General features: G+C 43.8%; 2 protein-coding genes across 4 annotated transcripts; both read left to right on the top strand.

Moving 5' to 3' along the window:
* Positions 1-528: 528 nt before the first annotated feature.
* ilf3a (interleukin enhancer binding factor 3a) lies at positions 529-11,358 on the top strand. 2 transcript variants are annotated; one of them, XM_076728143.1, is made up of 20 exons: positions 529-652; positions 965-1,102; positions 2,368-2,479; positions 2,903-3,099; positions 3,250-3,418; positions 3,531-3,687; positions 5,859-5,950; positions 6,434-6,529; positions 6,661-6,772; positions 6,865-6,962; positions 7,050-7,158; positions 7,249-7,389; positions 7,574-7,764; positions 8,480-8,599; positions 8,781-8,912; positions 9,250-9,411; positions 9,728-9,854; positions 9,944-9,982; positions 10,263-10,586; positions 10,754-11,358. In XM_076728143.1, exons 2-20 carry the CDS (start codon positions 996-998, stop codon positions 10,861-10,863), a joined length of 2,595 nt encoding a protein of 864 aa, XP_076584258.1. In that variant the 5' UTR covers positions 529-652; positions 965-995; the 3' UTR covers positions 10,864-11,358. The 2 variants fall into 2 exon arrangements, with proteins under 2 accessions (XP_076584258.1, XP_076584257.1); XM_076728142.1 differs by having other exon boundaries at positions 535-652; positions 2,888-3,099.
* A 1,133-nt stretch (positions 11,359-12,491) lies between these two features.
* Positions 12,492-15,242, top strand: acp5a (acid phosphatase 5a, tartrate resistant). Of its 2 annotated transcripts, none has more exons than XM_076728636.1 (6): positions 12,492-12,534; positions 13,099-13,189; positions 13,304-13,503; positions 13,592-13,716; positions 13,814-14,159; positions 14,245-15,242. In XM_076728636.1, exons 2-6 carry the CDS (start codon positions 13,099-13,101, stop codon positions 14,482-14,484), a joined length of 1,002 nt encoding a protein of 333 aa, XP_076584751.1. In that variant the 5' UTR covers positions 12,492-12,534; the 3' UTR covers positions 14,485-15,242. The 2 variants fall into 2 exon arrangements, with proteins under 2 accessions (XP_076584751.1, XP_076584750.1); XM_076728635.1 differs by lacking the exon at positions 12,492-12,534 and adding an exon at positions 12,788-12,938.
* Positions 15,243-16,796: the final 1,554 nt, after the last annotated feature.

Here is a 16,796-nt window from a genome sequence, read left to right as displayed (position 1 = left end):
GCCAGCTGGGATAGGCTCCAGCCCCCCGCAACCCCGAAAGGGATACGCGGGTATAGAAGATGAATGAATGGATGAATGATAAAAGAGGGATGAGGACTGCAAAAACAGAACATACTAAAGACTACAAAAGACACTTACGGCACAGAGTGTTAAAGGATGTTGTAGAAGAGAGGAAATAGTTCTATCCAGATTAAGGTTTGAGCACACTGATCTGAATAAGACATTATTTCAAGTGTATAAGTCAATTCACAAGTGCGTGCACATGGTAACATAACTGAAAATGCTGAACACGTAATAATACACTGTGTCAAATCTATTGAAGAGAGAGGCTGGATGAGGAAGGGAAACTATGAACACATGGATGACTGTACCATTGTTTAATAGAATGTAAGAGTTTTTATAATACTTTTTTTAATTTGTTATAATTTATCATTTATTTATTGCTAGAACAATAAGATAAGAACCTCTCTATACCCTCCGCTACGGTCGGCGGCGCTACGTACCTAAAATTTGGTATCGCAATCCGCCAAAGACGGAAAGAAGAAGAAGTAGTAGTAGTCACGTGACCGTTCCCTGGTTGACGGCAACAAAAAGGTAGTAACAATACATCTAGAAGACCTACACACAGCTGTCTGTTCGGTCGTTGACAGAGGTAAGCCTTAACTGCACAAACGAAACTTAGACAGAAGTCAGCGGTATTCTGCGAAATGGACATTTGGTGTAGCAAACGGACAAAAATGGCACTGACATGCTGACCAACGTTAGCAAGCTCGCTAACATCAAGTGGGCGGTTACCAGGTTGTAGCCTCAACCTGCTCAGCAAGTTTTCTGCGTAACGTTAGCAAACAGCTGCCAGCAGAGCATGCATGTAGATAACTTGATGTAATTCATGACATTTGATTGATTGGTCTCATACTGCCTGTTATCTGCAAGTGACCAAGAAAGGGTTTTCCATCCTAAACAGGCGATAGCTTCGGTCCGGAAGTCGTGACAACATGGCGTCCTCTGCAGCGTGGGATGAGCACCAGGCGTATGAGGAGCTACTGTACTGGGACAGCCTCATACAACAGGGCCACCGCCTCCTCCCGCATGATTTTGATAGGTACACACTACAAACAGTGCTGAATGAAATCTGAAAATACAGTGGCATTGAAATAAAGGCGAGGCAATTGAGTTTGCACAGTGCATTTCATGACAAGTAAGCTCAGTGTGTGTTACATGAAAATGAATACAAGAAGCAACGTATATGAAAATCCAGGTAATGTAGTGTTTTGTAAAAGTTCAGTAATGCCAAAAGCACAAACATAGCCCACAGACACACAGAGTTAATCATAGGGTTGAGAAAATACAACTTTTCCATTTGCTTTGGAAGCAGTTTTATGCTGAAATCTTCGGTGGCCCACAAGGGCAAAAGGCGCCATAAACGGCAAAACGCTGCAAACACAGGAATGATGCAAAAACCAAAAATGCACAAACACATAAAACAAATGCAACAGAAAAACGCTGCAAGAGAAAAATGCTGCAATCACAGAAACGAAGCAGAAGCAAAAACTTACAAACCCACAAAACAAATGTGAAAAAAAAACGCTGCAAATGTCAAAAAACACACAAATCCCCAAAACACCTGCAAGAGAGAAATGCTGCAAATTTACTACAAAACAGAAGTGCACCAGGCCACTAGGGGGACTCGACCTGAGGGATGGACCGGTCCTGTGGGACCAGACCCTCTTGAAAGACATCTTTTACAATATTACGGCTAAGTGTTTAAAAAAAATACATAAAGGACAATGTACTGTTATTTATTTATTTTTTCAAACCTTCTTCTTCTTCTTCTTCTTCTTCTTCTTCATGTCTTTCAAGAGGGTCTGGTCCAACAGTACCGGTCCAGTGTACCGGTCCATCCCTCAGGTCGAGTCCCCCTAGTGGCCTGGCGCACGTCCGTTTTGTAGTGAATTTGCAGCGTATCTCTCTTGTAGTTGTTTGGGGTTTTGTGTGTTTTTTGATATTTGCAGCATTTTTCTTCGCATTTGTTTTGTGGGTTTGTGTGTTTTTGGTTTTGCATCATTCCCGTGTTTGCAGCATTTTGCCATTTGTGGCACATTTGCCCTTGTCGGCCACCGTAGAAACCACTTCTATTGTCACAGTCTGTCAGTTTCAGTGCACAATTCAATATGCTAGCTCAGTGGGTAGATCGAGCCTTAGAGGACTGATTTCATTGTTCAAAGTGTTAATAACAAATGTTGCTTGTCGTGTTATTTTGCACGCTACATTCATGCTTCTACATTGTTGTTGCACCTGCTTTTCAACAGCTTGCACCCTGAAGCTTGTGTTCGGGACTGTCCTCATTTTGTCATTTCATGCTTCCAGATACGAGGAGCTGCGCTATTGGTACGACTGCCTGTGCTACGAGGAGGAGCTGAGACAATACCACAACTACATTGCTGCTATGGAGGAAATGGAAGATAAACGGCATTATGAGGTTCTTGTTTCACCTTTTAATTTGACTCATGTAGTCCACTTCTTCAAGTCTCCACATTGAGACTGGACATGTAATGTTTTCCGTCAGCTTTTTGTTTCTTTTGCACTTTAAAAAGATTGCTCTTCCTCTTACGTGAAAGCTGTGTCTGGTGCGTGTGAATGTTTCTTTTTCCAAGGGTTTTTTTTTTTAATCTTGCACTTCCTAACTGTTACTGCTAATATTCTACTTCCCAGTCCTATTTTTATTTTATACATTGTGTGGGATTGCTGTTTCACTGGGATACATCAGAGTAGCAATAAACTGAAGAAGAAATGCAATCTCTTCATTACAGAAATACACTTATTGGTATATGATTACAGTATAAACTAAAAAATACCATGTTGTTCTTTTCTCCAACATAAACCTCAGTTTTTTCCACTTAAGGAAGCTGCAGCCCCCCAGGTGCACATACGGTCACAATACGATCGCCACGTCATGGCCAAACACTCTGAAGTGTATCCCTCATCGGAGGAGCTGGAGGAGGTGCAGACCATCGTCTCCCATGTGGAATGTGCCCTTAAGACTGTGTCTGACCAGATGGATACTCCAAAAGATGACCAAGAAAATACAGAGGCATCAAGGTAAGAGAGGCATCCCAGTGGTCTGTGGCATTTGTCCCAGTGATTTAAAAACTGTATCTCAGGTGGGTTTTTTTTTAATCGTTTAACTCAAATGTTTTCCCTCTGTATAAATAAATATTTTCATTCTTTTTTTCCTCCTCATAATGCAAGTGCCGAGTCACAAGAGCGTGTCCTGCGTGGGGTTATGAGGGTCGGCCTGGTGGCCAAGGGACTCCTGCTGAAGGGAGACAAGGACCTGGAGCTGGTGCTGCTCTGCTCTGACAAGCCTACTGTCACCCTGCTTAATGAAGTGGCCGAGAAGTTCACTGCTCAGTTAGAGGTAGAACGGCAGACATACAGTCGTTTAATGTCATTCTCCAGGTTATGTTTGCACAGTAGACCTTAAGAGTCCCTCTTTGCCTTCCTAATGTTTTGTTCCCCTTTTTAAATAGGAGACTTCTGCGGAGACATACACAGTAAGCCAGTGTCCAGAGACGGCCGCCATCGTTGTGACAAGCAGCAAGGGGTCGGGCCTGACTCTCACCATCCACCTGACATCACCTCTTGTCAGGACGGTGCAAGAGAGCGAATCTGCAGAAGAAAATGAAGGTATATATGTTGGTCCAGGCTGGAAGTGGACATCAGCTACCACAGGCCTGATCTGTGTGTTGTCAGTATGCAGACACTGTACCGCTCCTCTGATGTGTAACCCTGCACTGCCAATTGAAACACCACACACGCTGCCCATCTTCATCTCATTAAACCTCAGTGGAGCTTGTACAGTGACTGTCTCAGACCGATGCCAGTGAACAGCCAATGAACGTTGGCTCTCCACTCGCTCGAGAGTCCTCCAACAGTGCGCTTCCTCTGTAGTCGCTGATACAGTCTACACATGTTGTTGATAACAATGCCAGTCATAAAAACAACTTTGTTTATTCTTGTTGAACTGTTTTCATGTTTAAAATGAAGGCTTTTCAAGAATAACAAGTTAAAGCGCGCATTGCATGTACTTGATGCTGAACATATACATTTGGCACCAGCTGCAGCAAAACTGATCAGCAGTGAGGACGTTTCTGTGGCTTGGGAGAATTTCAATTCAACCAGACAGGGAAAAAAAAAAAGGATGAAATAAGGAAATCATTGTTTGTTTCTAGGGAAATGTCTTGATGTGTTACTCAGCATGAGCTGTAGTTACATGGGAGACTTAAGTGTCAGTGAGTTCATTTAATGGTCAGGGGGAGTTTACTGAAGCCCCACATAGAGAACCATACCGGTCTCAGTGCAGTTTTAGTCCATTTACTACACTGCACGCTGGGGCTGCACAGTTGAAGTGATGGCGTAATTGTGAGGGTGATTTTAGCTTCCATGGTCATCGAGACTTGATCAGGTGCAGCACAGACTCTCTATGTTGGAAGGCCTTACTGTGGTACATCAGAGTAACCGGTCAGGTGGAAGAGAAATGGTAGACACTTAAAGGATGAGTTGTTTGTACATTTGCATCTTTTGAATAAACACACTTATTGTCCTGTTAGCAAACATGCTAACAAGCTTGTTAGCTGCCTGTTAGCTCAGAGAGCTTTATTTTGCTTCTTCGGTTACTTTTTACGAAATGAAATGGGGCTGCAAATGTAAACAAAGTGTGAGGGCAAAGTTAACAGGGCAGGTCAGAGAAGCTGTGGGAGCTTTTGTGTTCAGACATTGAGGCTGGCAAAATGCAGATTTTCTGTGCTCCAACGCTAATAATCATTAGCAGTGGTCATTGTACGAAACATTCAGCTCGCAGCTTCTCCGTTTAGCTGGCGCTGACCTTTGCTTTCACCGGTCAAAATGACAAACAGTAACTCACCTACACGGCTGTGAATGGTCATTAAATCAGCATTTAAATACAAACATTTGATTGGACTCAGAATTGGAGATACCCAATATTATAGGACTCTGATCAGGATTGGGTCAAAATAACTTTGATCGGAACTTAGCTAATGTAGGCAGCTGTTGTGGAGCTGCATCTTCTTCATTGTGATCGATACGTTTATTTTGATAATGTTGCATTACTCTTGTTTTCAGCTAAATAAGGTTGCATATTCCAAATAATTATCATTTCAGTTGAATATGATTATTATTATTATTATTTTGGCTATTACCATGCAGTCCAAGCATACTTTCCTGCTTGTCATCTGTTTTTGCTGTGTCCAATTTGCAGAAGCCTAAAAGTTGTGGGGGTTAGATGAGTTGAATTGTATTTATCGTGTAGAAAATGAGCTAAAACTTGCACAAAGCTGGTATGGCCACTTGTGTTTCCGATCTTTCAGCCCGTTTAAGCCACTTTTGGATCAGGGACGACATCAGTTTTGCTGCAGTGTGGGGCAGACGTGAAGATTCTCTAAATGCTTGTGATTTACAACTGATTGCCTTTTAGTTTGTCAAGTTTTTTAGGAACGCTGGACCTTTGACCAACTGGACATACTGTCTCAGGAGGGGGGAAAAGCAGCAAACCCAAGCCGAGGGGCTGAGGGAAGGGGGTATTTATTCTGGTTGACCCAGTGCATACATTAACATGTTATGCAATGTTGTAACTTTCACACGCTGTGGAAATGTTAGCTGGGAGTTGTGACACGTGACTATTATGCTTGTCAGGGCCAAAGATTCACACATTAGATACTTGGGACCCCCTTTCCCTGCTGCTGCTGGTTTGGGGAAAGCTGCTACTCCCTGAGCTGCAAGACAGAGCCGACCCCCTTGGTCAAACTGTACCTTTTCTTCTTACCCCACCTCGTCAATAGAAACGCGAACAGTCAACGATCCGCCGGACGTTCTGGACAGGCAGAAATGCCTATCTGCCTTGGCGTCTCTCCGCCACGCCAAGTGGTTCCAGGTTTGCATTCACGTCCTTATTTGTACGTAAGGTTGTTTCTTGTTGTTGCTTTGAATGGTCTCTTTATTATTTTCTCTCCATTTAGAGACAGTAACACTTTGTTAACTGTGCCTTCAGTAGTTGTCGATTTAGTCCATAATATTAAAATGTCGGAAGCTGAAGAGTTGTCCTTATTAACTCGTGAGGAGTGATCTGCTGATCCATACCAATGACAGATTTGGATAAATCATTGGTATCGACACCAGCATATAATTTATCAAAGTGTCCTCTGTCACACTGAGCTCTCTATCAGCTCCACTGCTCTTGTCCACAACAAACAGCATGTGGGCAGTGTGTAATGATACATATTGGCCTTGGCTCAGTTGTTCTGACCTGTCTGTGCTTTGTTTTCGGGATCGTTTTGTGGAACCTCAGAGAGCTCGAAGTTGAGGTCACAGCAGAGTCAGCAGCTCCTCTGAACCGTTGTTTTGTTTGTGTCTCCAGGCCAAAGTCAACGATCTGAGTTCTGCCGTCGTCGTGATCCGGATCATGAGAGACTTGTGTAACCGTGTTCCTACCTGGGCGCCACTCTCAGGATGGGTGAGGAAACTGTTGTTGCCCAAGATGTAGTTTTGTGTAAACCAGCCTAATTTTTGGCAGCTCTGTGATTAAAACCTGGAGCAGCACCTTGATAAGTAGCATCTGTACTCTGTGCTCTCATATCCACACAGCCTCTTGAGCTGCTGGTGGAGAAGGCTGTTGGTACCTCTGAGAGGCCAATGGGAGCAGGCGAGTCATTGCGCAGGGTTTTGGAGTGTGTTGCATCTGGAATCCTCTTGGAAGGTGAACTTTTTATTGAGTTGTGAAACCAACATGGATGTTTCTATGCTGACATTAACACCAACTTATATACATTGACGTGTATCTGTGCAAAGATGGTCCTGGAATTAAAGATCCATGTGAGAAGGAACCAGTCGATGCCACCGCGAATCTGACAATGCAGCAGCGTGAAGACATCACGCAGAGTGCTCAGGTAAAGATGGGGCTGCTAACACATGCAAGTGTGCACATGCATATTTTCAACCCTGGAAATAAAACCTAACTTTTGTCTTTTCCTTAGTTTGCCTTAAGGCTGTGTGCGTTTGGACAGATGCACAAGGTGTTGGGGATGGACTTTAAACCTATAAAGCCCCGGAAATCAATGGGAGCCAGCAGCAAAGATGGCACAGGTACTTGGTGATCTGTGTCCTTTCCCGTTCTGTGCTGTTCACTCTCATTAAAAAGTCTGTTCTCAGCCCTGCTTCTTATGTTTCGTGCAGCTCAGATACCACCTGCCGGGCACTTCAGCCTGCCAGCTAAGAGACCTTACACAGAGGTGGAGAAAGAAGAGGATGAGCTCCATCTCAACAGCAAACAGAGGAAGTCTCTCAAGTTCCAGAAGCGCTTTCAGAGGAAATCATGTTAGTAATGGTTATCAGAGGCCTGATTTTTGTATTGGTGTCAATAGTGAAAATGCTTCTTTAGAAATCTGTGTAAAAAAAATAAATAAATAATGATAACACTGGAGCCCTTGTGAAGCTGGCCTCTATGTGCTGTTTTTCATTAAACCTCTTGCTGATATTTCTTTCCGCCTTTTCTCCATAGTCACAGATGATTTTAGCATGAATGCTGTGATGCGTCTGAACCAGTACAGACCTGGTCTGGAGTACCGACTTACATCTCAGACTGGTCCGGTCCACGAGCCGGTCTTCACAATGGCTGTGGACTTAAATGGGAAGACATACGAGGCGACGGGGCCCTCCAAACGAGCAGCCAAGCTAAATGTAGCCACCAAGGCAAGACTCTTCTGTTTCTGTCTGCATAAGTTCTCTTCAAAGTGTTTCAATGCTGGAAAGATGGTATTGGCATAAAACCGAGGTAGAGGTCTTTGAGGTGAGGATTGAGCACAGCACTGACACAATCCTGATTCATATTTGATCAGCACTACCTTGATCAGTCTTTTTCTTTGACACAAAGTTGTCCATGCTGGCATTTCATTGGTGTGCTGTGACATAACTTCGCCCACCCCCTCCTACTCCCGCTGCCCCCTGGCGTGGAGTAACCATGACTGGATGATGTGAAAATAGACACAATTGCCCAACCCTTGTTGATTTGCATATACTCACACTGTAATGATACAAACCTGATTAAAAATCAATAGTTTTCCTTTTAATTTGCTTTATTATAGTTCCTGGTTTCCCAAGTAGCCAGCCTGGCTGCTCACTTATTGGCTACAATGATGAACCCACTTTTGATATTTATGTTGGTCTCAATTCCTGTTGTAGTGTACTGATTGACTCCCAGGCACGTCACAGACAAAAAGCCAAACCTCGGATTTCAGGCAGGTAGTCATTAAATCAACAGTAAGGCATTTGTTCACTCCCATTTATTCTCACTGTGTGTATTGATCGTTCCTTAGCCGTCACAGACACACTGGAGATCTGAATGAATGAAGAGTTGTTGCTGTTTTAAGTTCTTGTCACTTCATGTTTTGACTTTTGTCATTCACAGGTCCTGCAGGATCTCGGTCTTCCAACAGGCTCAGAATCTAAGTCAGAGTCCAGTGGTGATGCTGAAGGAAGCCTGGAATCGGTGAAAGCGTCTTCCACGGCCTCTGCCACATCAGACGACGTATGTACCCCGGTGTCTCCCTCTGGAGCGATGCATTCATAGGTCTCCTTTTAAAAACTGCAACACAGTGAAGCAGTGTCAACATCTGCTCTGGCCAGAGAGAAAAGAAACTGAGATGTTCTTGAATAAAGCGTTTACAGATGTGTTTTTTAACAGCTATTGTTTGCCTTGCTTTGAACAGAGCGGTCAGGGTCCTATCTTGACTAAAAATGGCAAGAACCCCGTGATGGAGCTGAATGAGAAGCGCCGCAGCCTGAAGTACGAGCTGTCTGCGGAGACGGGGGGCTCACATGAAAAGTGCTTTGTCATGGAGGTGAGTCAGCAGTATTATAGCCAGGAAACAAGACTGAAAAGGTTTCTGTCGGGATTCTTCTTCGTCCTTTGTTTTCAAGTGTAGGAAACACATAAATTAAAACAGGTTAACCTTGGGTTCGTCCTGTATTTTCGCTTTGATGTCTGATGTGCATCTAAGCTTTTTATGGGATGTCTATCCCATAGAAAAAGAGCATTGTGGAGTCCACTCAAGATTTCCACTTTGTGTGAAAGAGCTTCTGACTTTGCCAGCTCCAAGCGGTAGATTGGAGTAAGAATAACTTTATGGACAGTAATGCATGTCAGTTTTGAAAGCTTGTCTTTTTCCTGTGTGTCAGGTGGAGGTTGATGGGCAGAAGTTCAAAGGGAGGGGCTCCAATAAGAAGGAAGCAAAGGCCTTCGCTGCCCTCGCTGCTCTGGAGAAGCTGTTCCCAGACGACAACGGACTGACAAACACTAACAGGAATCCTGCAAAGAAGAAGATCACCTATACCGACATGGTAATTTACCACTGCTGATCTTGAAGGCCCAAAGCAGTGAGGGTACAGTTCCCTTAGAGTGTGCACTGAATACCCTCATTTGGTAGGATTGTGACACTTGTTGGTACAACTTTTAGATTTATTAATGTTGAATAAAACATTCACTTCTTCTGTTGTATCAAAAATTGCCACACCTCCCAAGAACACATGCACACTGAAAATGTGTATGTTAAGATTCTCTGAAACACCACTGCATCAACACTTCCACAAGACCATACTGTGTTGCCCCAAAAACCATTAGCTCTTTACATAAAATCTGCCATTTCTTGTTCAACAGCACATTCCAGGGTTCGGCACCATACGTGGCATCCCCTCAGACTCTGGGTCTCGAGGCTGGGGTCCCAACAGAGGTCGAGGCAGGGGCCGGGGCAAACCCTTTCCTCCAGGACCCAGTTACAACAAGAGTAAGGAATCTTACACTCTCTAAGTGTCGGCTTGGACTTTGTACACTTGTGAGGAAACTGACTAAAGTTTCTGTCCTTCATTTTAAAAGCCAACTACAGTTATGAGAGCAGCACTGGCACAGGCTATCGTAAGTATACACTCTGCAGACTGACTTGTGGTGTTTTGTTTGTGTTTTGCCACTGAATGAAAAAAAATAGGAAGAATTTTTTCTACATTATTCCTGTTTCATTTCATAAAAGTTCAGCTTGATTCCTCCCAGTCACCTCTCTTTGGTGATGTGCTCATTTTAGTTTGCACCAAGGATGTGTTCTCTTTATTTTATGTAATTTTCTTGTGGTTCTGTTTTCTCCATTGAAGGAAAATGATTTGACACTAGTGACATTGCTCTTGTTTCAACTGTCTTTTAGATAAACTGTATGGTAGTAACACAGCCAAAGGCACCGACTCCATTGCACCAGGCAGCAGCATTGGCTACGGCACCTTTTACCCAGAGAGCAGCACCTACTCCTCCCCACCTGTCTCCAGCTCCAACTCCAGCACCACAAAGGGGGAAAGCTACCAGTCGATGCCTCCTCCCGCCGACCAGGAGAGCCCCTACAGCTACGGGTATGGAGATGAAAAGAAGAAGATGCTGACCCAAAGTCAGACTGAGGCCCAGGGCGGAGACTTTTCAATGTACAGCACAGCGTACCCGAGTTCAGTGACGGGTGGCCAAATGTATAATAATTATGGTGAGTAAAGATGTTGCAAAGTGAAATCCACCCCTGCAGTCAAATAAAAACTGTGTTTTTGATTTTGATATACAGATGATCCCTCGCTGCCGTTTCAACATCTCTTTTTAAGAGAAAATGTATCAGATAAAGGAAATGACGCCTTCTAATCTGGTCTCGCTCCACAGGTTGGGGAAACCAGTCGTCCTGGGGGAGTCAGCAGGGGTATGGCATGTACCAAGGCTTCGGAGGACAAAACCAGGGCTCGTACTCTGGATACAGCAACATGAATTATTAATCATCACACCCCGTACAGCCTTTCTCACCTCACTATGCCGCACTTTTGGCTCCGACTGTCCAACCTTAATGATGACCCTGGGATTCCACCTCCGAAAAGGAAAAAAAAAAAGTGCTTGTGTTGTCTCTGAAAGTGGAATTTTGCTGTTTTTTTGTTTTCACCTGAATTGTTAGTTCATGGACATCTGCTCATAACAACTGTAGGTGACAGATTCAAGCTTATGTTTTGGTTAAGTCGAGCTCTTTTCTTTGAACTGCAGCAGCCCTTTCCATATTGACGTGAGTGTAAAAAATCATTGTCTTGTTTGTCATTGTCTTGTTTCTAGGGGTTTTTTTGTGTGTGTTTTTTGTTTGTTCTTAGTGTACTGGACAGGTTCTGTATCAGTATGTTATGGGTTTATTTAAAGCTGCTCGTAGTTATGAACTGAAGATTTATCCATGTCTGTATCACAAAATGCTCTAATCTTGTAAAATAAATGACTTATTTTGGAGCAAAGCTTCTGACCACCCACCTGCTAATTCACAGATGAGTGCTGAGTTTCTAAGATGAAATTTAAGCACTATTAGTTTATTAGTTATTATGATGGAAGCTCAAATATCGTTGATGGGCTAACATCTCATAGGTTATGAAATATGTCTGTAAAGCTGTGAAAACCCAGTCAAATTGAGCATCCCTTTAAAAAAATATCCAAAATATTCCTCAGATCAGTGTTATTGGGAGTATTTTGTAATGCTCATGATGCTGTGAGGGGCTTCTGCAGATCATGCAGATGCTTCACAGTATCAGCCGGGCTAGCATGTAATCTCACCGCGTAGCATGTGTGGCCTATATGTGCTCACAGAGATGATTGACCTCATCGACTCCTGTGGGCAAATTAGGTCACTAGTTGCAAAGGTACTAATGAGCTAGACTAATGAGAGCACAAGCACATAAATAGAATACAAGAAAGGGAGAGCGAAAGGTAGGTGTAGAACAACACTCAAATACAGCAGTTGTATGTAAATGCACACTAGCACTGTTTTCAGCAGTAAGCAATCTCACACAGTCTTTGTATTTCCAGACATTGAATATATACAAAAATGAATTCACCCATACAATCCCTCTGAAACTTGCAAATCTGAATGAATTTCATGAATTACTTCCTTAAAGTGGCACTCCACAGATTTGATATTGCACTTCCTCAATTGATGAGTCTAAATTGAAGCAACAGAAGCTGTGATAGTCAATACTAGATTTTAATCCCAAGTATAAATCAAAAACACCGGATGTTACATTTCCCATGATGCCACTGGCTGGGGTCTAACGTGGAGTTTGAACACTGCTGTCATCTGCACCATTCTTCTTCTGGCCATGTAAAAATTCATCTCCTCTAATTGCAGAGATGGGGAATAAATAAAGAAGGGAAACAGTGATTAACACGGAAGTGGAAAAACTGGAGCCTGGACACCAGTTATAATAACCACTGTGGATCACATGTGGTCCAGATGACCCTCCGGTCCCAAGACTGAGTCAGGGCGTGAGCAATGATCATGCCCTGGCGGCGTGTCCTGGGGCTGCTCCTCCTGCAGCCTCTGCCGGGGGAATGCTGATAAAAGGCAGGCAGGATGAGTGTTGCAAGCATGTAGAGTGTCTCGTCAGGACATCCGGAGCACACCTTACCAGTTATCAGCCGTAAGTGACACGCTTATCTCTGCATACTGACACCTACTCTTAACAAGATGTTTTCTTGTCAGCCAGCTTTGTTTTCTTTTTGATGGGAGAGGATTGACCTTAGATACCGCTTTACCGTCTGCTGAGGCTGATGAAGGTCATTTGATCTGTGTGCTTCACAAACAGCAGAGTTTCCTCTTTAAAAGAAGCAGAGACGCAACGCTGTGCTGTGACAGACATGAAACAGTGACCTCTGACCCTCTCAGCCTCATAGACATGGCTGCTTTGATTAACTTCTATTAACTCCAGCTGGGACATGTCAGCTTCAGGCAGCAGCCAATCACAAGTCACCTTCAGACATAAAACAAGACATCCTGTTGTTGTTCAGTGAGGTAGGAGGGAAAGAGGAAGCATAGGCTCACATGGTAAGTTGCAGCTGTGGTTTGCTCGCTTCATGTTTCTGTTTTTTGGAGGCGTGTTTACTTTCGTTTTTGGCTGGCTACGTGCCTTGTTCTCCATTTGCACTATGTTACGCTGTGGTTCTCACTGACGGTCTGTTTTGTTTTGTTTTTTGATTTCTTTAAGATGGCACTTACACTGGTATCCATCTTAATTGCTGCCATCCCTGTGGTCTACTGCTATCCTACTACCTTCCAAGACCTGCAGGAACTTGGCAGTAAGTATCACTTCAACACGACGTTTCATAATCTCCTGTGAACAGTTTGATATCTGTATGAGAGCCTCCCTCTCAGACTTTCAGCTGTTACGACTTTGTTCTGTTACCTTACAGAAAACAGAACCTCCATTAAGTTCCTGGCTGTGGGAGACTGGGGTGGAGTGCCTTATCCCCCGTACATCACCGCTGTGCAGAAGGCTACAGCTCGGGAAATGAGCAAAGTAGCAGAGCAGATGGGAGCTGACTTTATTCTGGCCCTTGGCGATAACTTCTACTACAAAGGTGTGGACAGTGTGGATTCTCCTCGGTTTAAGGTCAGTTGAGTAAACTTGATCTATTTTGAAAAGGCAACATTATGGAGGCGACAAAACAAAACCCTGATTTCTCTTGTGAATTTATCAGAACACGTTTGAGGCCGTGTACACCCAGAAGTCTCTCAAAGTCCCCTGGTACGTGCTTGCTGGCAATCACGACCATGCGGGGAACGTCAAAGCACAGATCGAGTACAGCAACAGGTCTGACAGATGGTAAGGGGCCACTTTAAAAAGCTGTTTCGAAAGTTCAGACATCCTTAAGTCTTAAAGTGCTGATGTAAATGTCAAACTATGCTCTCTTCATTCTTAGGAAATTCCCGTCTTACTATTACGAGCTGAACTTCCACATCCCCAACACAGGGAAGACCTTGACCATCATCATGCTCGACACCATAATGCTGTGCGGTAACTCGGACGACTACGTGGATGAGAAGCCCAGAGGGCCCCTGCGTGCGGTGGATGCCAACCGTCAACTGACCTGGCTGCAGGAGAGACTGGCTCGCTCCACTGCAGACTTCCTACTGGTGGCGGGCCACTACCCTGTGTGGTCCGTGTCCGAACACGGGCCAACAGAGTGCCTTCTGCGGAGGCTTCATCCTCTGCTCATTAAATACAAGGCCACTGCTTACCTCTGCGGTCATGACCACAATCTGCAGGTTGGTTCAGGCAAAATGTGCTAAACACTCTTGGTATGAATGTGAAAGGCTGCTACAATCCCATTTTTGTCTCTGTCTCCTGCAGTACATTGAAGAGTCTGGTGTGGGCTACGTGGTGAGCGGAGCAGGGAACTTCCTGGATCCTGATGTCCGTCACTGGAACCACGTTCCCAAAGGTTCTGTGAAGTTCTTCACTGGCCAAGCTTCAACGCTGGGAGGCTTCATCCATGCAGAAGTCACAAAGAATAAGATGACTGTGACCTTCTTCCAGGCTAAAGGCACTTCTCTCTATCGCACTGTCCTCTCCCAAAGGAACTTTGAGTAGATTAGCTAACCACATGAACGTTCAAGTCTTTCAATTACATAACGCATTAGCCTGCAGTGTAGTTTGAGATCAAAGTAATGGTTGTTAATCCAGTGTTTTTAAAGTGTGGCATTAATATTTCAAAGCAATTGATGTATATTTTTAAAAGGGAATCAGTTTTATATGAAAATTGTTTAAAGAATAAATGTGGTTTGTAAATTGTCTTTGTCAGCTCTGTTGCAGTCTCATGACTTGTACTGGTGTTTGTACCAGACTTGCGTGTCAGTTGGTTAAAATGTGGTTTGTCAACTGCTTGGAGAGCATTATGTGTCCTCTGCAGGCACAGCTGAAAACAGATCTGCTCTGTGTGGGTGAGGAAGCAGTTTCTGTATGGAAACTGAAGCTTCGGATGAGTTCAGGAGTGAATGCATGAGTAGTTTTCATGCAGGCATTCTCAGGTGTGTCCAACAAGCAATTGCAGCCTTCATTTTGAACCAGTCAAAACCTGGTAGCAGCTCCTGTCTACAAGTTTCAGTGTAAATGCTGCCTTTGTTTTTCAAAAGCTTATGAGCTGTTCTGACTTTGCACCTGATCCTCTCATCTAAACTCTCAAAATGCTACATGTACATGAATTTCCATACAGAAACAACCCTACAGGCACCATAAGGTACATGGACTAAGATGTAGTAGGGATGTTTATTTGGGCCTGCTTAAGTCCAGAATGAGCTTTTAAGTTGGGTCTATATAGTAGCATGTCTACCAGTATTGCTAATAAAGAACAAGCACAGTGGCTTCTTTGTTCTGTTCTTGCTCAGTCATGTGACTGTTATAAGCATTATGCCATGGACTTGCAGTTACGCACATCTGAGCTATTACAACTCCTAAGGCTTGTATAAGCTTTCCTGCTAATTCTGTATTTGTTGTACACTTTAGAAAATTGTTTCATACACTGAGATCTGGAAGAAGCACATCACTAATTGGTTGAGAGAATTGGTTCAAAATTTCCAAATGAGGATTATTTTGCACATCTGTCAGGTCCAAGAGCTGTTGTAACAAATTTGGACCCCATCATCAGCCCTTAAATGTTTGGAGCATACAGCAGTTGTGTCATGTTAGAGGCATGTGTGCACAGTGTCGATACGGATGTGGCTTGCTGCTGCTGAGCGACAGGAGAGGTCAAGACTTCCACAATCACTGCCTCCACAGAGAACCACCTGACCTGCCAACAGGGGATTTGGCTGAATGATAACAGATTGGCAGTGGCAGCCACAAGGATAAACTCAGCCAACCAATGGCAGGTGACCTGGGAGAGAAGCAGAGACCCAGAACAGACGGGTCTCTATTTTCACCCTCCTCCTGCTGACATGTTGAATTGTTTAGCTTTACTACCATTGATGTCTGTGGTGTAAGTTGGTTTTTGAGAACATTGAGAAAACAAATGTATGTACAAAATATGCAAATGACCACAGTGTGCTGGGTAACAGGTTCACAAACCCCCAAACAGAGCATGCAATAATGCATTGTATTATGTAAAGAAATATCATAGATATTTTTCTCTTGTGCTTTTCTTCTCTTACCCACTGTGTGGCTATTATAGGATTACTGACTCTTAGTGTGTTTAATTAGTAATTAGGATAAATTGCAATCTGCTGGTTTGTCACGTATCATCATGCATAGCTGGACTAACAGAACTGAGTCAGTGCCAAAAAGAAATCAGCCGAGGATAAGCTGTCACCTAAGGATAAAGCACAGGTAAGGATCACTTAACCCCGACTGACGTAAACTCCCTGCAGACCAAAAGAAAGCCTCACTGGGTTGCACATCAGATCAGGTAGGATGACGACCGGACCCTACACTAATCGTATACATGCATGTGTTCAACTCCCACCTTCAGGGGTCCTCAGTGGGAGCCCCAAGGGGTTCTCAGGTGGTGTTAAACAGTTTAAATTCATGATTAAAGTATCTAAAATCATTTTAATAGTAGCCATCAACAGACTGTGAAATGTGTTGCTTCTCGTGCTAAATCAACACACAGTTATCACCTAAATCTGCTGCTCCCCCTCTGCTTTATACTGACTTCCAGCTCATTGTTTAGCTGTGCCGACCACAAATTTACTGTTTTGCTTCGGTCTCTCCACTCTCACAGCATCATTCATTTTGAATAAGTAAGTAAAGAAGCTCTCAAGGAACACCACACATGACCTGCTCAGCGCTAAACAGCAGACAGACACAGTCAGACCTGCGGAGCACTGTTAACTGGCATGTAACCCAATGCAAGCCATGTTCCCACTGTAGCGATGTTTTGTAGTGGTTATTCAGTTACTTCAAATTTT

Source organism: Chaetodon auriga, chromosome 4 (genome assembly GCF_051107435.1).
Source record: "Chaetodon auriga isolate fChaAug3 chromosome 4, fChaAug3.hap1, whole genome shotgun sequence".
In the NCBI taxonomy this organism is placed as follows: Eukaryota; Metazoa; Chordata; class Actinopteri; order Chaetodontiformes; family Chaetodontidae; genus Chaetodon; species Chaetodon auriga.
The sequence above is the reverse complement of the archived record's forward strand: the minus strand, read 5'-3'. Positions and strand labels throughout refer to the sequence as shown.

Bases quoted from the DNA above. Each gene is read 5' to 3' on its own strand.
- acp5a (XM_076728635.1), top strand. The intron at 13,504-13,591 runs GTCAGTTGAGTA...TGAATTTATCAG, and splicing joins TGGATTCTCCTCGGTTTAAG to AACACGTTTGAGGCCGTGTA. The intron at 13,717-13,813 runs GTAAGGGGCCAC...CTTCATTCTTAG, and splicing joins AGCAACAGGTCTGACAGATG to GAAATTCCCGTCTTACTATT.
- ilf3a (XM_076728142.1), top strand. From the start codon at position 996: ATGGCGTCCTCTGCAGCGTGGGATGAGCACCAGGCGTATGAGGAGCTA. The intron at 9,855-9,943 runs GTAAGGAATCTT...TCATTTTAAAAG, and splicing joins AGGACCCAGTTACAACAAGA to CCAACTACAGTTATGAGAGC. The intron at 9,983-10,262 runs GTAAGTATACAC...ACTGTCTTTTAG, and splicing joins CAGCACTGGCACAGGCTATC to ATAAACTGTATGGTAGTAAC.